Consider the following 23,452-nt stretch of genomic DNA (forward strand, 5'->3'; position numbering starts at 1 on the left):
ATTTACAAAGTTTTCCAAAGAAGTTTATGCTTTAGAAAATTGAAATTCTATGTTAGCTTAAATAAAAACAAACAAACAAATTAAATATGTTTAAATCGAGATATTTGCATTTTACATTGAAACATTAAAAGTTACTCGATGAAGTAAAAATGTAAAATATTTGGAATTTTTTGTTAGCTTGGCTAAAATAGAAACAAATTATATACATACATACGTTTAAATAACTATTTTTGCACTATTAAAGTATTCCTATTTTAATAAAGGAATAAAGTTCAATAAGAAACTTAGTTTGGTCTTCAGTTGTGGCAACCCTCGCAGCTGTAGCTATTAAAAAATTATTTCAGTTGACAGCCAGCAGTCAGCACCGCGTCAGAACTCGCAACAACAACAACAACAGGAACAACAACAACAGTGACAGCCAAAAAATATGGCGAGAAGCGGATAATAGGCTGATCAGGCTCATTCACGGGGTGGGACGAATGCAAAGCAGACGGTTGCAGGCAACAGCAAATAACAATAACAAATACAATGCAAAACTACTTGAAACGGTGCCAGGGGAAGGCAGAAGTATGAAGGGAGGAGCAGTGTGTGTGAGAGAGAACGAGAGACAGAAAGAGAGAGAGAGAGAGAGAGAGATACTTGATGGACGAATCAGGAGGCATGGTTCATTGACGTAGCAAATTGGAACTTCCTCTGGGAGCGTCTTTCAATGATGTTGATGATGATGATGATGATTATGTAACTCCCAAAACGTAGCAAAACTAATACGTTTCTTGTGTTACATCTGGAGAGAGGCGGGGAGCAGGTAACTGCTGCAAAATTGAGACGGCGGAAGTGCAACAGCAGCGAGTATCTCACAGATACAGATACGCATATTAATGCCACTGATTGTGCCGCACTGATAGTCGACCGGCTACTTGAATTACATTTACATGCGATGAAGATGAAGATGATGATGATGCCATCTTCTTCCCCCCTCCCCAGCTCGCTAAGTCCCTCCGCCTCTACACAACGTTTGTTTTTTGTCAACGAACAGTTTTTGTGACCGCCCGCACCCAACACACAGAGCACAGCACACAACAAGCTGACGGCAATCCGTCAACCCGTCCTAAGCGCATTACGACAATCTGTTTGTGTGTGTGTGTGTGTGCGAGATGTGAATGGAAAAATGGAAATGAAAACGAAATTGAGAAGCGACGACATTCGACAGCAAATTCGCATTCATTCATGAAAATCTGAGCAGATCTTTGTGTCTTGGCGGATGAGATGAGTTTGTTTACCTTACAGATACACAGATACGCGATACAAGCTGAGATGCAAAGATACAAAGATACTGATACACACTACTATAATATGGTATAATGTGCGAATTGTTGCAAGGAATGCCATTGAGATTGAGAGCCGCCTCGGCATTTCTCATCCCATCATCTCATCCCATCTCAGGTCGTAAAAATCATCCGGCCACTTGCACAACATTGCTGTAAATCTTTGACGACTGCAGTCGACTTGGGCTTGGGAGCCGCACATGGATACATGGATACATGGATACATGGATGCATGGATACATCAAAGTGGCGCCCTCAGTGCAACCACATGAAACGCGAATGCGTCCGAACATTGTTGCACAGTGGCAGCTCGGTGGCAACCACGAAGCAGCCGAAGCAAACGAACTGTGTGCAACATCAAGCCAATAAACAAACAAACAAACAAACAAACAAGTGCATTAAATATAATGCTTAATATTAAGTGAGATTCACTTGTATCTGAGGAGTTGCTTTATTGATTATTTTCCCCCTTTTTATTTTTCTTTTCAACTTTAGCAATTGGAAAATTGTAAAACGAGTTCATTATTCGTTACTTAAGGGTTTCGACATCGTTAAATTAAATTCTTTTTATTCGCTAATTTCATTATTTTATATTCTAGTTTTACTTCCCGCTATTTTAGTTTTATCGCAAAAGAAATGTTACGTTATTTATTATTATTTTTATTATTGTCGATTATCTTCAATACATTTTTAACAATAATTCAAACAGTTTTTTAGCATTCTTTTATTCAAAATTATGTTTCAATTGAATCTATGAGTAATAAATATGTATTTATATAAATTTATTAGATGTTTTTAAATATCTTTATAAATTGTAAAAGTAATTAAAGAAGTACTTTTGTGTGGAAAAAACCGCTTACTTACTTTTAGCTGCGATAACTGACAATCTGGTATATTTCCACACTATGGTATATTTGCAATGTGGTTGTATATCAATATACCAAATGCAGTCTTTGGTATGTTATTGTATATTTTGAATGTGATATGCCAATATACCAAATATAGCATTTGGTATATTTTAAAATGTTTTGCTTTACACACTCGACTGTATCTTTTGTATTTGTTATCATATTATTTTTGCAAGCCAATGATTTTTACAGTAATCAATATTTATTTTAAATATTATCAAAGTTCAATAAGTCATTATTTTATTTATTATATTTGATATCTTAATTGCACTTGTTCTAAGTATTTGAGTTATTTTCGTAAACAGAAATCATTTTATGGATTTTTATCAGATTATTTTATTTATTTGTTACTTCATTAATTATATTTAAAATTCAGTAAGTGTAATTATTTTTTTTTTTTTTTTAGTTTATGCCCTAAGTTCCAATTCATAATGTTGTGCATTGAAAAATCCTTTTGGCTTATTTAAATGTTTTATTTAATATTATTTAAATCGAATGGTTTTTGCAGTATCAAAGTATTAAAAACCTTTTGAAAGGAGTTTCCTGAACTCAAGTCTTAAAGTGCAACACAACAAGTATTGTTGTTGTTAAGCGTGTATAATATTATGACTACCTGCTGCAAAAAAAAAGAAGAAGAAAGAAATACACATCTGTTGGCATCGTAAAACAATTGATGGGCGCCCATTAATAAACGCGTAAAATAAATTTGGAAATATACATAATTTCCGCATGGTGTTTTGTAAAATTATTTGACAGGCTTAATTAGTTTGTAACGTCGCGTTTTTAACAACTGTTAAATTGGGAATGGAATGGGAAATTGGTCGCAATGATAACTTGGTTGGTAAGCAGTGGAAATTGGAAATTGGAAATTGGTAAACTGGTAAACTGCTAAACTGATAAAGGGCAACATCCGTTTCCCATTTGACATGTGCATGTGGTGACTATTGTCGATTTGGGCGATTGAACTGCGCTGTGTTGTGTCTCTGCTCTGAGTGCGTGTGTGTGTGTGTGTGTGTGTGTGTTGTGTGTGGTGCCAGCAATTTGTGATCATTAAAATTGTTTCGCTGGGGAACTGACTAAAACAAAAAACAACGAACGTTTACACCGAAAAGGAGAAGAAGGGAAGTCGTAGACTCTCTAAAACATGTGGGAAATGAGCAGTAAAAAACGAAACGCAGCCAGGAAATCGAAAGACAATAGAATTGCGGCGATCGGCGTCGTAATTGTTGGCGTTGGTCATGGTGAACCGTAACAACAGCAACTGTCAGCCATCATTCCGAGATGGTCAAAGAGGGATCGCTGCTAGACTGGACAACAACAACAGCAACAACAACAACAACAAGTGCAGAGCTAACACGTGCGTGGGAGCTGCACTTGCCAAGGGTCTAATTAAGGGCAGCAGCATTTAAGAGAGCGGGGAAACAACCGACAACCGGCAACCATCAACCTGCAACCTGCAACCTGCAACATTGTTGGCCAACTTGCAACAGCTGTTGTCCGAGTGAGTGTGTATTTACGTAGATTTATGTAAATTAGTAGTTGACCCGCGCGTCGTCGTCCTTTTCAAAAAAGGCGCAAATGATTCCCAGAAGCCAGCAGCAGCAGCGGTGTGGCAAACGGGGCAAAGGGGCTAGGGTTTGGGTTTGGGTTTGGACTCGAGCTTGTTTGGCCGCCGTGTTGTGGCAACTCTTTCGCTTTCCTATGTGTGTAATTCATTTCATTCAAGTGAAAAGTGATTTTTATTTAATTTACATACACACACAACACTGAAGAAATATTTGTGCAGGAATGCGCATTGCTTTATGACATTGTTGTAAACCCTTTTAGCACACACTCACACACACACACTCGCGTGCATATCCTTTATATGCCTTCAAAAGCAAATGCAACATCGTAGCGAACTGCTTTTTCCTGACCACCCTGGGCCACTGTTGATTTTTCGCGGTCTAATAAAATAGCCCGAGAAAAAGGTTTCTTTCTTTCATTTACTTGTATGTTGTTGTTGTTGTTGTTTCTGCTTTTTTTTTTTGGTGGCCGACGAAGCGTCTTTTGATTTTCCGTGTTCCGATGCCAGCCAAAGAGTTGAGGCTTCACATTCTGCCACCGCCGCCGCATTGTGTTAAATGGTCAGTAAAATCAGCGCATTTTTCCATGGAAATCACAAAAGAAAAACCCTTTTTTGGTTTTCCGCCATCCATCTCTGGCCTCCGTTGTCTTGTTGTGTCGGTGTCTCAGTGTCTCAGTGTCGGTCTCTGCCCCTTTTGTGTGTGTGTTTGCGGGGTGTGAGCATTTGCATAACGCCCTTAGTTAGTTATTTTTTTGTCAGTAGTCGCTGCTGTTAACTATTCCAATTCCACAGTCCAACCTAATCAGCACAGCTCAGCTGTCAAGTGTTTGAGAATAGAATTTCTTGTTGCATTTGCTTTTATGTGTACTTTTGCTTTGTAATCATGAGTTGTCGAAACTCAAAATACAAAAACAAAACAAGTGAGCAGCAGTCGAGAGTTGAATGAAAGCAAAATACTGCAAATATACAAAATCAATATATCAAAATGCTGATTTGGTATAGTAATATACCAACAAATGCAAAATATACTGCATTTGGTATTATTTCTTGAATGACTTCCAAATTTGTATACGAAAGCAACCGTATTATTATCAGATTTGGTATAGCAATATACCAATAAATGTAAAATATACTGCATTTGGTATGTTTTCCCCATACATGAATATTTCTTGAATGACTTTCACAAGTTTTTAACTGATTTCAACCGAATTATTTCTTATAATTCGGTATTTTGTATATATATAATAAATTTAAAATATACTGCATATGGTATGTTCTTCCCATATACAATTTTTTCATGAATGACCTACAATTTTTGTATACGATAGCAACCGTATCTTAATGAGATTTGGTATAACGATATACTAATTAATGAAAAATATACTGTATTTGGTATGTTTTCCCCATATAAAATTATTTCTTGAATGACTTTCAAGTTTATAACTGATAGCAACCGAATTATTTCTTAGAATTCGCTATTTGGTATAACGATATACCAATAAATGCAAAATATACCACATTTGGTATGTTTTTCATAACAACAATAATTTTTGGAATGTCTTTCAAGTAATTATCTGATAGCAACCAAATTCTAAGAACAATTGGTATAACGATATACTAATAAATGTAAAATATACTGTATTTGGTATTTTGTGACTTTCAAGTTTATAACTGATAGCAACCAAATTATAATTATTATACTTACCATCAGAGTTATAATATGTTTTTATCCAACACTCAAGACTGTGTCTCTTCGAATTCTCAAATTGTCTGACACGACTGAAATTTTGAAATTTCTAAAATCTTCCCTCAAAAAACACGGTTTAAATTTGAAAAGCATATTATATTTTATATTAATAGCAAAAAAAAACTTAATTTGTATAAACTTCATCTTTGGAAAAAACGTACTTAAATTAGTCATTTTAAAAAATTTATTGCATAAATTTCAAAAATATAAAAAATTCATGATTTGTCATACTAACATAATTAATTTTTTTTTTTTGTCTAAGTGTGCAGATGTTTAGAAGTCTTGCCCCAATGTGCGGGCGTGTGTTTGCTTGTGTGTGTATGTGGGGGAGGCTTGTCGCAAGTGCCACAGCGGACCGATGACACACATAGTGGAAAGTGTGTCGGAGGGCAGGGAGTGGCAGATTGGAGGACGCAGTTTGGGGAATGGGAGCTGCTAGTCTCGATCAGGCCACCAGGGCAAAAAACGAAACAGAGAAAAAAAAAAAACACACACACACACACAACTAACTGATAAGCTATCGGACGATGACGAGGCCAAAGGCATGAACAGAGAGAGGGAGAGAGAAAAATATAGAGCGAGAGCAAATACTATATATTATTTTGTAAGTAATAATATTTTTAGTGTGTGTGGCAGCTAGAGAAAGACGATAAAAGAGCGCTATTTTTCTTCTTTTTTTTTTTTTTTTTGGAAAAAACATTTATCAATATATCGTTTTTATTTTGAGGCATACCAAATATTTATGTACAATGCGGCCCAAATGCTGTGATGTGAATGCGTGTGTGTGTGTGTGTGAATAAGTCTGTATCTGAATGTGAATAGAGGGTGGTGGAGGGCTCGTCATGAGTGGATGCTTCGTGAACTTGTGCTATAAACAGTCTACAACTTTGAGGTAAATGCTATGCTCGCTGGCAAGCAGAGCAAACTTGGCATCGAAACTGATGTGATCAACGGTCTGATCACAGAACTCGACCCGATGCTGACGCAGAAAGTAGATGAGTCCCAGCTTGATCTGCAGCAGCGCTATCTGCAGTCCAATGCAATGATGCGGCCCAGCGCCAAATGGCAGATACGACATTGGTGTCTGATTTGATTTGTTCTCCGCATTGAAACGCTCCGGATCAAAGCGTTCCGGTTCCGGCCAGTACTGCAGAATATAATGAGAAAACTTATTTGTATGAGATACATTTATACATTATATTTCGCCTGCCTCGTCGCTCACCTTGGAGTCATGATGTATGGCCAGATTGGATATGAAGACGGGCATGCCACGGCGTGCATAGCACTCGGCATGGGGACGCAACGAATAGAAGCGCTTCTTGTTGATCGGTGTGCACTCGCGCTCCAGCAGCGGCACAATCGGATACATGCGCAACGTCTCCTCGACGACCATATCGAGATACTTCATGCCGGCGATCAGTTCATAGCTCAAACCAGGGCCGGCACCATGCGATCCATGGGCGGCGGCGATGGCAAAGGCGTGACGGATTTCGCGACGTAAGCGCTCCTGCATAAGGGGTTGTTTTGCCAGCTCGTAGAGGGCAAAGGACATGGTTGAGGAGCAGGTCTCAATGCCTGCCACCTCAAAGCTGGCCGCTTGGGCGGCCAAAAAGTCTTGATGATGCGTAAAGTGCGATTTGTCCTGCTGCAGATCGGCCTCCTTTTTGAGGGTCAACAGCATTTCAATGAGATCATTGCGCAAAATGCCGCCACGTTCCCGCTCCTCGATCACCAGCTGAATGACGCGACGCAAAAATTCGGAATGCGGCTCCGTGAACAGCTTGGAGCGAAATAACGGCACCAGTTTTGGCAAAAAAGAATATCACAAAAAAAAATCGATTATTCGCCGCACATTCGGCTTAAAGATGTCCTGACAATGTGAACCGATTTCTGATTGTGTATTCCGTAAACTGTATGATCGTAATCCAAATGCAATGCTTGCAATCATATCCGTGTTATAGAGATCGCAAACATCCTTGATGCTCACGATCACACCGCGAGCGGCATCGCCACGTCGCAAATCTCGTGTCAAACGCTTTAGATACCATTCCAGATCGCAACCAATCTACAAATAATCAAATATGGGTATTACGATCAATATATTGGTGATCACACTCTCTCTTTAAATTTCTATGGAAATGCAAAAATAATATGAAAATATTGATTGAAGGCGGTGAGAGATGCAATCATCGATTGGCCAAAGTTTATATTTGTGCGGTAGATTCAAGTTTTGCTGACATCATCGCATTGATCGTACGTTAAATACACTTTACCTTAACTTCAAATATCAAAGGTGTCTTGCCTCGAGAATCGACAGCTTATCACATACTAAGATACGGCTGTGTAGTGGTTACACGTGAAAATAACTAGCTAACTTTTTCGTTTTGGGTAGCAGTATTTGCATATGGAAATTGAGAATGGAATGAAATATGCTTTTAATTTCACATCCAAGATAAGATAAGATTGTAATAATTTGAAGTTTAATTGCTTTTTTTTTGTGTGCAATTATTTATGGCGAATGAAAATAATTAAATAATTGCGCTATAAATTTCACTAAATTGAATGGAACTAACATAAATTTATATCATTATTATATTTGGAAAACCGTAAATCACGCTTAACCTTTGTTTTCATTTTAAATTTTACAAATTTTAAATTTTGTAATACTTTTTGTAGAATTTGAAAAATAAATTTAAAAATAAAAATTGAAAATAAAAGTTATTTTTGAAATATTTAAATAAAAATAAGATAATTATAATTTTTAGTTATTTTTCTTTTAATAATTTGTTTTTCTTATTTTTATTTAAATATTAAATTAAAATTGTATCTTAAATTTTTATATTTCAAATTTATTTTCAAATTTTATAATAAATATTACAAAAAAAAAACTTAATTTTGTAATGTCTAAACTCTTAAAATGGGAGTAATTTTTCCATTTTATCAAAATAATCAAAAACAATTTATTCCCTTATTGCTTTTGAATAAATTAGTATACAATTTTTACTTTTGAAAGCATACTCTGACTAGATCTGATGAAAAAAATATATATGTATATTTGAATATGCTTTGCAAAAAATGTCATTTAAAATGAAATAGAAACTTTAATTTATATATATTTCATTTTTGTGCAATTTGCTAATTGCGATAATTTGCTTGTCATTTTAAGGTAGTGAATAAAAAAAAATAACACCGCAAAAATTTAAATAGAATACTAAAAAGAAGTACATTTAAATTCCCACCAAGCGCTAATAATATTTTTGTGGCTTTTAAGCAACGCGCAAATAAGCTGCGACCCACTGTGCAGCGTGCACACTCGATCGTATATCGTAAGCGTCTATCGTAACTCAGTTGAGAGGGGACAGAATTTCAAGACATGTGCAAATAATTCCTTATATGGGGCGTTGTCACAGTCAGAAGACTGACTCGAAAAGAGTTGTGAAGTTGAAGTTGTTGCTCGTGTGAGATTGATTCAACTTACCTCTTCCATGAGGGAGAACATTTGCTTGATCTTGGCCCCGGTAAAGACCGGCGATAAACGTGTGCGAATCTCACGCCATTCCGGCTGGCGGGCAAAGAATAAATTCAGCGAGCCCATCTTATCGTGACGCATATCGCATTTGGCAAAGCGATTCGAGAAGCTGACGAAATCCTCAACGAGAACGGTGCGAACCAGCTGGAGATCGCGTATGAGCAGAGCCGGCTGATGGAAGAGATAGATGCCGACAACGGGTTCGTTGCGGAAGCGGTCATCGAAATAGAAGCGACGCAGTTGCAGTGCAAACGATTCCTCCAGCTTGAGCACCTTCTTCAGGTTGCCCAAAATGTGTGTGGGCTGCACGAACTTGACGCGACGTCGCTGCCAATAGACGTAGGTGCGACGCGACCAGATGAACACAGCGGTCAGTATGGTGACAATGGCCAGCAGTATGTTTGTTGAGTACACCATGGTGAGTGAGCGAGACAGCTTGACAACAGACCAACGACAACGACGGCCGCAGAGCACTTACAGTCAGTCAGTCAGACGCACAGTGTGGCCAGACAACAGAGAGACGGAGAGAGAGCGATGGATGTGGAGCCTCGTCGTCGGTGAGCTTTTCAGCTGTTTGTTTTGTTGTTGCGCTTCGTTGCAACGCGTTTGCAATGCGGCGGCCACAGCGCGTGTTCCGTCGTGGCACGCTTCGTGTGCGCCCAAAATACACAATAAAAAAATATAAAACAAATTATACAAATAAATACTTAACAAATTATATCACAATCAAGTTCTGTTTTCTTTTTCTATTTTTTTTTTGTGGTCTGCGCGGCGGCCACGACGGCAACGACGATAATAATAAAAACAATGCGACGACAACGTCAACAACAAGAACGGCAAGAAGCAGATGATGAAGAAGAAGCAGCAGTAGCAGCCGCAGCAGCAACAGCGGCAACAGAAGAGTATCAAACACACACACACATGCACATATAGAGAGGCACTCACTCACACATACGCAGACTCGCACTCGCGCATTTGCAAAAAGAATCGAGAAACAAAAAAAAAAAATAGTGAGGAACGAAAAACAACAAAAAACGCGCTGGCAAGCTCTACAAGCCGACGCAATGAACTGACGTGACGTCGACGCCGCCACGGGCCCCAAACAACACACAACACAGAAAGCGAAAAAAAAAAAAAAAAAAAAACAACAACACTAACTTAAACGTTGGCGTCGACGTCGAAGTCGCCGCAGCTTGCGATTATCAACAAAAGCAGAATACAAAGCAAAGCTAACGATTGACAGGCCACAACAACCGCAACTGGCGTCGCAAACGCCCCCGTCATCATGATTAACCGCAAAGTATTCACGCTTTTCTACGGCAAGGTGCCATGGGGGGGCTCTCGGGCAACGTCGCTGACGCCGACGTCGCTGTCGCTGTCGCCAGCACTGAGATCTACTTACGCTCTCAAAACGCAGTCATGTCAAAGCAACGCAACACAAGAGTAAAATCAGAATTGAGAGAAAGAGCGAGCACAGGCAAGCAAAAGCTTTTTGCTAAACTCAGCACATGTGCGCAAGCACATTGGTTACAACACGATTAAGTCATGCTTGACCATCAAATAAGTAGTGCAAAGCAAGAACTAGCACACTAAATTTGGTGCACAGTTTATTGCATATGCGCATTATATTATTGGAAAAAAAAATATTTTGTAATTCATGATTTTCATAGTGCTTGCCCCACGGTCAGAGGTAGTCTCAGCATAAGTGCCGACCACAAATAAAAGTGAATATTAAAAGCGAAACAGCGATAGCGACTCCACGTGACAAAGCTGTTGACGAAAACAAACTGCGTTCGCAAGCACAAAGAGTGAGTAATGAACAGAAAGAAAGAGAATGAAGTACGTAGGTGCCGCAATCAGTGTTGCTGACGCCGCTTTTTTCCCGTCAAATCTAGCGTGTTTTATGATCGATGTGGGAAATGTTTTTAAACCGCAGAAAGCCGGATATAAGATTTTTCCAAACATAGTTTTTCATTGAGTAATTTCTTAAGAGGTGTCGATTTTCGTATTGTCACCTGTGAAATCTAAGTTTTCTATGTTGTTGCAATGATAACTTTAACTTACTTTTTTTTAACGTTTTTGTTATAAGTTATTTTGCTTTATTTCACCTTTCCTTTAAAAACAGCTTTTTTTCTTCGCAACACTGGTCGCAATATCAAAACTTTCAACTGTGCACAAAGACAAAGAGATTGAATGAGCGAAAGAGAGAGAGAGTGCGAGATGGAGAGCGATAGCGAGCCAGTGTGCGAGAGCCACGTCTGGTTTTAAAAATAAACTCATGTTCGCTGTGGGTCGCCTGATGTTCTTATTACTTGCGTTGCGTTTGCGTTTGCGTTCGCGTTTTGTTTTCGTTTCTACTTTAGCAAATTCCTCTTTAATAATCAACCTCAACCAGGGCGGCGAGCAACTCTAAGCGAGCACAACTTTGCTGACCAGGGCTACACACTCGCCTGTCCCATGCAACGTTGAAAGCCCGCGCTTCAATTCAAATTGAATTCTTTATTTATTCTTCTTTTTTTTGTTTTGGTTGTGTGCGACGTTCAACACAAAGCTGTTGAAGCTCAAGCCAATTGAACAAATAGCTTATCAATTGTTGAATAAATTGCTTCAGAGACGGAGCAGACGCTTTGTTGAGAGCAGGAAAAAGGAAACTCCATTTACAACAATTGACAGAAATTTGCACTTGTGTGTAAAACTTTCACGTTCAGCTGTTGTTGCCTCTTTGTAGGTCCAATGCCCTACAAACTGTACACAGTACATTGGTTATGTTATCTCTCTCAGGGTTGTCATTGATAAGTACTATAAAAATTACCATATCTAATACCAACAATATCGGCGTTAACTAATCAATATCGGTTTTGTGTGTACTATAGCCAATTGCAGCCAATAATTGTCACAGGGCCACCAATAAAAAAGGGTGTGCCAAATTCGTTACACATGAGCAAGAAAAAGAGCGAGAAAAAAAGAAATAAACCGTTTTGTTTCTTAGGTAGAGGCAACATCCGAGGCAAGTTAGTGAGTGTTACAAATGTGCAACATTTCCGGTTGCTTCAGTTTGGGATACCAAAATCTGTTGGCCACAGTGATGGACTGGCTGAGGACTGAGGGTGTGGAGGTGTGCTTGGGTTTGGGTTTTGGTTTGGTTTGGCTTGGCTTGGCTTGGTCAAAGGGGTGGTGGAGGAAGGGTGTTTGGTAGCGATGGCATTCGCCTTGCTTTGATTAAATTTCATGCACGACCGCATAGCAAGGCAAGGAAAGGCAAGGGTTGCAATCGCGACTACAGTGTGGGAAGCTTGCTCTGCGAATCTCAATCGCAATCGCAATCGGGAATCGGTATTGAATATTGAAATGGAAATGGGATTGATAACCTTAAAGAATGTAGTAAGCTAGGAAAAATCACTGGATTTGTGCTTCACACTGACTATTTTCACTTGCGAATGTTATAGGAAAAGAGAACTACTCGGGCATCAACTACCAGGTGGCTGGTTCGTCACCAGTCACCTGCGGTAGTAAACACTCACCAGCGAAAAGGCGACTAGGGAAAATAACTAGATTTGTGTCTATTTTTACTTGCCAATGTTATAGGAAAAGGGAACTACTCCGGCATCAGCTACCAGGTGGCTGGTTCGTCACCAGTCACCTGCTGTATTACTGCAGCACTCTTCAGCGAGGGCAGAGTCCACACACCTACATACTGAAGGGTGTGTATTTACCCACACACATGCGCCTAAGCTTGAGCTGCAGTTCGATGATTTGCATTTATCTTCGTTCGCGCAAAGTGTTTGCCATTCAGCTCAAGAGCACGCCGACCTCTCGTCTCCTCTCTCTCTCTCTCTCTCTCTCTTTCCACCTTTGAAAGCGCTTCGCATTGCGTCACGCGTTGCGTGTAGAGAGCTCAGTGTAGCCGGTGATGTGTCAATAATCGGCGTTGCTTATGCACACAACGGCTTTACAAACACACGCGCACTTGTCGTGATGATGATGATGATGATGACGATGATGATGATGAGAATGAGAATAAGGTGGGTGTAACAAAACCCCCCGCTTTTGTCTGTAGTTTGGTCGGTGCACAAATCAAAGCCGTCTTAATAAACAAACAACGTGCGCTTTTCATGCTCTCGATCCCATTCTCTATCTCGCTGTAACATCCAAACCTCTTAATTTCACCCCACCAGCGACTTGAACCCACAGGATTTTGTCACGTTGAACGTTGAACGTTGGTGGCATTTAGTTTTAGCTGTGACTTTGTTTTGATTCCATTTATGCTGTTGACACTAGAAATCTTTTAATTATTGTCACATGCACTGTACGCGAGATTCCAATTCCGATTCTGATTCCGATTCCGATTCTGATTCCATCCACCCAAACCACAGTCACAGCCCCCATTTAACGCACGCATCCCAAAACAAATACCAAATACAACTGTTAAAATGCTCCTACACGCTCAGTTTGCTTCGTAGTTTTTTGTGTGTGTGTGTGTGTTGTTGACATTTTGGTTTTGCGCTCTGCCCGCTTGTGGGAGTTGCGTCAGGTGGCAACACACTTAAGCGCTCTAACGCCTCCAAAGTGCTTTTTCAGTTCTTTCCATAATGGTGATAGCGTATGGCATTGCATCTACTCGGGGGGTAGTAAATACATATCATACATAGTTACATTAATTTGTGGGCTTTTTGGATCAGCGTGCATTAGGAGCTAACGATTGTTCCCAATTCAAATAAGAACAAGAAGGCGTAATACGAAATGATTAAGTGTGACCAGAGTAGTGTTATGAATCCTTTCAAAATATATAATAAAATTGTTGTCTCGAATTAAAATTCAAAACGATTAAATTCATGAAATCTGTTAAAAATATATAATAAAATTGTAGTCACAAGTTAAAATACAAAGCAATTAAGTGTGACCAGAGTATAGTGATATAAATGTATAGATTTATAAATTGTAGTCTCAAATTAAAATACAAAACAGTTAAGTGTGATCAGAGTTAGTACTATAAATTCATAAAATCCTTTAATACAAATATAAATAATTATTTTGGTTTATAAGATTGAAGGAATTGTAAATATTGTTTTTTTTTAATCTAAATTAATGTTGAATGACTTTAACTGTAATACTAATTATACAATTATTATGATTAAAAACTTTTTATAACCTCAAGAACAATAATATACAAATTTCACAGGATTGAATTTAATAAAACTATTATATTTTGCATCTCCTCAAATATACGATATATGTATATACATAAAGAAGGCATATCTCTCTTAAACAATATAATTTTCTAATCAAAATAAATGTTGAATAAGTTTTATATTAATTCCTCATAATAATCATTCAAGAGAAGAACTAATTATTAATGTTTATTATAAAATTATCATTATTAAAAACTTCGTATAATCTCAAAAACAATAATATATCAATTTCTCAGGATTGAATATACTAAAAATGTTTTATTTCCCATATCCTTAAATAACTATGTGAATAAGGCGCATCTCTTGATGCTTGTGAGATATTTAAAGCATTTCTTTAAATATAATATATAATTTGAAGAAAACATTGATGTTCTGTTCCTTGGCTGTTGAGAAACAAACGGATTAGTTGTTGATGCTCTCATTTGTTTGTAATATTCTCACAATAACAATGCCGAATTACACATGTGCTTATCATATTTAACTACCGCTCGTTTGCCTTTGATATTACAATAATTTGTGTTGTGTTGTGTTGTGTTCTAAATACCTGTGCAACTCGTCGGACTTTGCATTGTTGCACATATGAAGGTCCAGTTTAGTAATCTCAGTAAAATTCATTACGACAACAATGGAACACACATGATGAGAGTGTGTGCGTGTGTGTGTGTATGTGTGTGTTTGCTATGATTTAGATTGAGATCGAGCAGAAGATTGAGATTTCGGGTCGTTGGATATGTTGAGATAAAGTGCGCAAAATAGATACGTAATTTGACGTTAATGTTACGCTAATAATAATCTGTCAGCTCGCATTAGCCATGGCCCATGCAAAGGCAAACACACACATGAGAGAGATGGGCAAAAAATTTGCTACCTAACTACCCTGAAAACTCATCCAGGCAGCTGATCTCGTGTGCATCGATTGCAATCAAAATGCGAATGCATTTCATAATGTGCTTAGGATCAATGTTTGAGGCGACGTAACGACCTTACGACGATGTTTTACTTCTGTTACTTCTTGGGTTGATCTTGGTCCGGTACCGCTCAGGAGTTCGGGTCTGCTTTTTTGTGAGGTCCGGTGTATTTCTATTGTTGTGCTTGCCATTTTGACGGGTTTCGATTACGTTCCTTCCTCCATCCTCTTTGCTACTGTGTGCATACATAGTAGATGTGTGTTTATTATTGGAGATGCTCTGTCATGTGTGTAATCCACTCTGCTCGTTGCTCAAAGTTAAATGATGCGCGCCTAAGTTGAGCAATTTTCCAAAAAAGGAACAAGGAACGAGAAACGGAACGGAGGTCGGAGAAGACCAAAGAGACCGAGTCCAAGCCAGTTACTGATACCAATTACACTGTTTTCCTTTTTTTATTTCTATACGATACGCCTTGACGGCTGATAAAAGCAAATTGTATATGAGAGCAGTTCAGTCCAAAATTGAAAATCGTAAAAAATAAGAAATGGATGGAAAATGCATTGCAATTACAGATGTAACTCGACTCCCAAATGGGACTTTCGCGCCGGGCAAATTGCCCGAAATTTGTGCTCCCAAAGGGGAAGCTGCAGGCAAATGACATTTGGTCCTTGACTGCAGGGTGCGAAGTGTCAACTGCCAAGTGTGGGACTACCAGGCTACCACCAGGTTGGTCATAAAGTCAAAGCCCAACAAATGCAAAGTCAAAACGCAGCGAAAGTGTTTTCCACACACAGCCTTAAATGGAACTTCTTGAAAATGTTCGCTCTTCTGGGAAACACCACAAACAAATAACAAAAAAAGGAAAAAAAATCAGAAACTCTAAAGAACTGCAAATGAAACTATAACGAACTAACTAGCAAAAAGGATTCTGCTCTGAAAACCTAGAAATCTAAATTGTTTCAGTTCAAGGAACAGTTGAGCAAAAAAAATAAAAAGACACAACAAACGACGTGCGAGACTAAAAAATTAAAAAACTGGAAGGATTGACATTGAGGGCATAAAATGCATTTCCGAGTATTAACGGGTAAAGTGTGAGCGGGAGAGCGATAGAGAGACAGAGAGGTTCGCCTTAACCCGTTACTGCCGCACAATTGCAAATTGTTTTGCTGGACGCGAATGCGACCGCTTGAAGGGGTTAAAAAATGAAAATGTGCCCTTTTTTTTGTAAGCGCTCGTAAAACAATAAAGCCATAAACCTCGGAGCGACATAAATTAAAAGATGTGGAACACTCAGTGCGAAGGACATCATGTGCTGCCAGGACGAAGGGTTAAAAAGTGCACGAATTACATTTCTCAATGCTCTTCCTGTGTGTTTTTTTTATTTTTTGTTCTTTGTTTTTTGTTGGTATTCCAATTCTTTTCTATTTTTTGGCAGTTCGTTGTTGTTTTTTTGTAATTGTTTTAGGTTTTACAACTCGGTCAACGAATGGGTTAAGCAATACTAATTTCGGCAGAATACTTCGCGGAATTGAAACCATCTACGCGGAAATTGTAAAAAGTGGAACATTGAACATTGAATATTTCAGTTCAGTTCACTTTTAGTTTTCTTTTTTTTTTTATTTCTATACAATTTTTTGGTGTTGTTGTGTATTTCTTCAGTTTTGACTGCTGCGGCGGAAAAATCAACTTGCGCGTCTGCTTAACATAAAGGCACAATTAACATTAACCCCTTTGTGCCCCTGACTCTGACTCTCTGACTCGACATGCCGAAAAGGCAACCGCCGCAAAAGCCGATGATGCCGCCTTTGAGTTTGCCCAATAAAACTGTCGCATAAGTTACCAAAAAAATTCCGTTGCGCCTCTAAACAATAGAAATTATACATTTTAATTAGCCCCGAACTCTCCGATCAAAATTGAAGTCTCAACCTGCTGTCGCCTTCATATTTTCATTTCATATTCCCCATTTTTCTCTTCTTTCATCTTCTTCTCACTGCTCACTGCTCACTTCTCTTCAATTAATTTCGTTCTCAGGGCTTCTTGGCTACTCCAACGCCATGTGTTGCTCAACGACGCCGAAGACGCTCAACATTTTTATGAGCCTTAACAAATTTGTACAAATTGTTTCGTCTGTTTTTTTTTTATGTGTATTTAGCCGCTGTGTCTTGACCAAATTGGACCACAGCAGCAGTTGAGGCCCCCAAAGCGATGCGATGCGATGCGCTTTCAGGTTAATCGGGAAATAATATGGGAAACTGAGGCCAAAACAATGGCAAGTGGAAAAGTGTTAATGATTATGAAGATTGGAAATGGGTTGGGTTCAACTGCAAACTCTGAAACTGTTTACAACTCATTTGTTCCTTTGTTGTAATATTTAATATTTAGGGGTCTATAATATAAATATAATAGTTTCAATCCTGATTTCAAAAATATTTAAAAAATAAAGAAATACATTTTGTTTTGTGGTGAAGTAGTATTTAATTTAAAAATTGCTTTTATTTTATAATATGACACAGTTTTTTGGGATATCTTTAAATTGTTTCAATGGTTAAGAAATACATTTTCGATTTTCTTTAGGTAACAACAATATATTTATACTTTTTAAAATGCTAAAGATTTGGAGAATCTGAAGAATCTTTTAAACAATTAACATAACTTGAAGCCTTCATTAAAAAGTAACCAATTAATCAATAAATTAAAGTCGGAAACTTTATATTTTGTGTAACGAATTTTTGTTATTTTATTTTTGGAGAACTCAACGAATGGATTTGTATTTGAATTTAAAAAAAAATTGTTAAATCAAGAATATGCTAAAATCTTCGAAATTGCATTGTAAAAAGAATTGAAAATATTGGAATGAATATTTGACATATTCTTAATTTACTTAGCAACACAAATTTATTTAATAACAAGTAAGAAAACTACAGTTGAGTGTGCTTAACTATTGAATACACGCTGACCATTTTGAATTGGAGTAGAAGAGTGCGGTATTATTGTTTAAATATACCAAATGAATATATCGCATTAATACTGAAACATACCAAAGGCTATATTTGGTATATTGATAAAGTACTACATTCAAAATATTCTATTATTCGTCAAATATACCTAATTAGAAACCTGAAAAATACTAAAATATACCAAATGTTATATTTGGTATACTGATACAGTATTTACTACATTCAAAATATTATATTATTCATGAAATATACCAAATTAGAAACCTTTAAAATACTAAAACATACCAAAGGCTATATTTGGTATATTGATAAAGTACTACATTTAAAATATTCTATTATTCGCCAAATATACCTAATTAGAAACCACAAAAATATTAAAATATACCAAAGGCTGGTATACTGATATAGTATTTACCACATTCAAAATATACCATAAGCAAAGGAGCTAACGAGTATACAAATGTGATTCCTTCTGATTGAGATGAAATTGAAGTAAAGTTGCAAACTGCTCTGCTACAAAATAGACTCATTGAGGCAAGGAGTGCGTTTAATTTATTAACACTTTCTTTGCTAAGGCAGAGGCATCGAATGCACACACACACACACACACACACACAGAGAGAGATGTGTGTAAGTAGTTGCCATTAAATTGAGTTGGCAAACAGTCTCCCGCTTTGTGCCACACCAGAAGGTTTGTCCTTCAGTTTGCTGGTGCAGCGAGTGATAGATAGGCGACTAGCAAGTGGCAAGTCGGCAAGTGGCAAGTGGAAAGCGGCAGGCGGCATGTGGCAAGTGGAACAAGGGGTCAAGTCGACTCAATCAACATGTCGTGGCCATGTCTAAACTGAACAAAGCCGCCTGCCCAACATTTGGCCACAAGTGCAAGCCCGCAAAACTGCAGTTTTGCAGCACAACAGTCGAAAAGTGCAGCAAACAGTGCAGAGAGAGAAAGAGAGAGAGGGAGAGAGGGGGAAGAGAGTGTGGACACACAGCACCTCCAGGACCAAAATGGCAACCGTAAATGCAGCTCAATCTGTGTCTGTGTCCCCAAAAAAGGGAAGCGACCATTTTTGCTTTAACTAAGTCTGACCAAAAAACAGAGGAGCGAGGAGGTTGCAAAAGTTGCCCAATCTTCTCATTGCCGTCTGATTAATGGCAACACACTGTCGTGACCTTGTGATGTATGTGTGTGTGTGTGTGTGTGGATATCCTTTCTGCTCGTTTTTCACAGTTGCATTTTCGCATCTTAATTAAGCCGACACGTTAATGCAGCCGTCGCGTCGCCATCGCCAATGAGAAGCCAATTTTTTTGTTTGTTAATAAAATCAATTTCGTGGCATAAATTTTAAATTGCCTCCACTGCAGACTCTCTCTCTCTCTCTCTCTCTCCCTGCGCTTACCTCAATGCCACCCAGAAACTTGCAACAGCATCCAGCGCCCATTTCGTGGTCATGTCAGCAGCAGCGCTTTGTTGGTCGTTCGCCTGGGTGCCACATATTAATTCCAGTTTCGCACTCTCTCTCTGTCTCTTTCTCTTGCCGCCTCTTGCAAACAGGACATGCCGTAAATAGTTGTTCATCTCCTTGTTCCCTCCTCCTCCTCTCTCTCTCTCTCTCTGTCTCTGTCTGTCTGCCACCCTCGCATTCGGCTGCCGTTGGCGCTGCTTTTGCATTTATTAATAATTATAATATCTGCGCTTGTCGTACACGCAGTCGACGCCATCGCATTTTGCCTCCTGCCAGCCAGGACTTCGTTGTTGTTGTTGTTGTCGTCCTTGTTGTTGCTGTTGTTGTTGCTTGGCATCTACGGCTGCAGCATGGCATTCATAAATCGCAGCTCATTTCGGCGTGGCCACGGAATGCACACGCATAATTATTTCAACATGCAGTTTGCACTCCGCTCTCTCAACGTGGATGTGAACGTGGTCCTGGACATGCTCCCATGTGGAGCAGACACACACACACACCCACACATACCCACACACACAACTGTATGTATATGGTGGAAAATGAGGCTGTGTTGTAGCTGCCACCATGGCCATGGAATGCGCCTCTAGAGGCGAATCAACACATGATTTTCATTGCTCTGTCATGTATTTTGGCTGCTCCTCGAGTTCCTCCCCCCAAACTCACTTATCTGCATCATATAGTTTGCTCTGATATCAGCCTTTCTGTTCTGATTCACACATTTTTTTTTTCTTTTTGGGCTTTAAATCATCTAGAAATTTTGAATTTCTTAAAGTCACCTTTATATTTATTTGTCAATATTCAGTATTTTTTTATACTATATATTATACAAACTATTATTTTATATTTGCTAAGCCTTTAAGTTCACTGAAAATTGAGACTAAATCTGTGAATTTTAAATAAATCTTTATATTTATTTATCAACATTCAGTATTTTTTCATATTCATTAATATAACATTTCATAGCATTTATATTTATTTGTCAATATTCAGTATTTTTTATACTCATTCATATTTTCTTGTTGTTAAGGTATATTTTCTGTTGTACTGTTTCTTCACTTCTAAATAAAGTATATAAAAAAAAATTCATATTTCATATTTGGTAAACCTTTAAGTTAACTGAAAATTGAGACTAAATCTGTGCATTGTAATTGTTTAATTTCGCATTTATATTTATTTGTCAATATTCAGTATTTTTTTATACTATATAAAAATTATTATTTTATATTTGCTAAGCTTTTAAGTTAACTGAAAATTGAGACTAAATCTATGGATTTTAAATTCCTTATATAAAACTTTATATTTATTTGTCAACATTCAGTATTATTTTTATACTAACTCTAAGTTAACTCTAGATTGAGAGAAAATCTATACATTGAAATTGTTTAAAGTCACTTTTATATTTAGTTATCTATCATTATTAGGTGTTTTTATACTATATACAAATAATTATTATTTTATTGACATTTGATATATTACTATAAATTGAGATTAAATCGATTAATTAGATTCCTTACATAATATATTTATTTATTTTAGAATACTCAGTATATTGTTTGTACTATATACTAAATATTATTGTAGTATTTTGATTTGTCACACATTCTTTTATAATTTGTTAAATTGACTTATTCTTTTTCAATTTTCACATTAAATCTTAGATAAAAAGTATGTTGAAAATGTGTTAAATACAAAATGTATTAAGTATTTTAAATTAGTGATATTATTGTAAAGCAACCGTTAATTTTATATGAATGGAGACATTTATTAGATTGGAAAAGAAAATTAAATTGTTTCTGTGATACGAATGAAAAGTATTTGTAGTTCCTTATACTGTATAATGCAACTGCAGTTAGCTTTATTTAAGGCAAGTGTTGTTCATATTTGATTTTAAGTAGCGACTTTGCAGGCAAGTCTTTTGGGGTTAACCAGATTTCTCAATTTGAATGCAAATTGCAGAAGCCAGAAACCAGAAGCAGGAGTCACAACCCGTAATAAAAGTGAGACGCATTTAAAGACAGCTGATGTTGTCTTTGGCTATGTTGAGTTCAGCTCAGCTCAGTTTCCTCCTTTCATGTCCTTGTCTCTCGCTCTCTCTCTCTCTCTCTCGGTGCCCGATTTATACCGTTACAGTGTAACCAATTCTCCATGGTTGCGCAATAACTGCAAATTTAATTTTGCAATTTCGCGCCTTGCCCCGCCCCGCCCTTGTCTCTTCATCGTCGACGTCGACGTCGACGTCGTTGTGGCATTCGCATCATCAAAGTTCGCACCCCCCGAACTTGCCGCAATTTTCCCAGGCGCACATAAAAATCTTTCACACACACACACACACACACACACTAACTGAGATTAGGTGTGTGTGTGTGTGTGAGTGTGCTATAAATTTCAAAATAAATTGGCAAAATGCTCTAAAGCCGTGAAAGCCTCAAAAAGCATTGCAAAAATTAGCTGCAAGTTCAATGCAAACAGAAAAATACAAAAAAAAAATAAATAAACAGAAAGTAAAACCAACTTTTGGGACCCGCAATTTGGAATTCGCTGGGTTCTTTCACTGTTTTTTCTTGGGGATTACTTTTTTGGGGTCGACTCTTGGGAGTCTTTTACAAATTGAGGCTTGCATAATTATTTTGATGTTTACAAACGAAATGTGGCAGGCAACGAATTTTGAGCTCGTTGTAATACTTTAATCACTCATCTTTTTTTTTTTGCACTTCTAGCTTTACAAATTTTATAAATCATTAGTAAACACGGTAATTATATATTTATTGGAAACCCTTCTTTGCAGCTTTGCAATATTGATAAACTCATAAATTTCTTAAGAACATAAAACAGTTCGTAATGTATTCAGATATTTGCGAAAGTAGAATATTCTATAATATTATACATTTCAAATAGATATATTTTGAAATATTTTAAAGCGCACTTTTTTTTTACATAACAAATTATATATATTGAGGAAAACATTTTTTTTTACATTTTGTAATTACTTTAAGAAAATTGTTTATGACATTGGTCAGAAAAAAATGTTCATGTTTATAAAGTACGAGCATACATAAAGTAATTCCATGTAGAAAGCATAGTTAATATGTGGCATAAATCTATCATTAAAATAAAGTTGAAAGTTACAAAATTGGATTAAAGATATAGTCCAGATAAAAAGTAAATATATATTGTGTTGTGTTGGTTGAAAGAGATTGAAATTGAGAAAATAAAGTGTAATGCTCTTAGTGGAAACAATAATTTTCAAAACTCTTTGTATTTAGAATACAAATTTACTTAATACGACTTCTTTTCTGAAAGAACAATATTTTCTTCTCAACAAGAAACAAGTAACCAATATGCAGTTGGATGTGCTGGACTACGAAATATCCTCTACCCATTTTGTATAACAAGAAAACTCTGCGGACTTATTCTTAAAATATATATGCAAAAATACTAGAATATACCGAAGTCTATAATTGATGAATTGCTTTAGTTCTACATTTAAAATCTACCAATTTAAAGTACCACAAAAATACTTAAAATTATACTAAAGACTATATTTGGTATAGTGATATACTACTACATCCAAAATATACCATAGAGTGCAAACTATACTAAACTGCGGACTTATTCCTAAAATATACATATATGCAAAAATACTAAAATATACCTAAGACTATAATTGATATATTGTTTTGGTTCTACATTTAAAATCTACCAATTTAAAGTACCACAAAAATACTAAATATACTAAAGACTAAATTTGGTGTAGTGATATACTACTACATCCAAAATATACTATAGAGTGCAAACTATACTAAACGGACTTATGCGGACTTATTCCTAAAATATACATATATGCAAAAATACT

The 23,452-nt window shown here is 37.1% G+C and overlaps 1 protein-coding gene across 1 annotated transcript; it reads right to left on the bottom strand.

The window, feature by feature from the left end:
* Positions 1-6,210: 6,210 nt before the first annotated feature.
* LOC133847929 (probable cytochrome P450 6v1) lies at positions 6,211-10,002 on the bottom strand. The gene is given in 3 exon segments (XM_062283230.1): positions 6,211-6,694; positions 6,770-7,612; positions 9,026-10,002. Coding segments are annotated over 3 exon segments (1,590 nt in total). The 5' UTR covers positions 9,494-10,002; the 3' UTR covers positions 6,211-6,415.
* Positions 10,003-23,452: the final 13,450 nt, after the last annotated feature.

The sequence above is a fragment of the Drosophila sulfurigaster genome, chromosome X, assembly GCF_023558435.1.
Source record: "Drosophila sulfurigaster albostrigata strain 15112-1811.04 chromosome X, ASM2355843v2, whole genome shotgun sequence".
NCBI classification, from domain to species: domain Eukaryota; kingdom Metazoa; phylum Arthropoda; class Insecta; order Diptera; family Drosophilidae; genus Drosophila; species Drosophila sulfurigaster.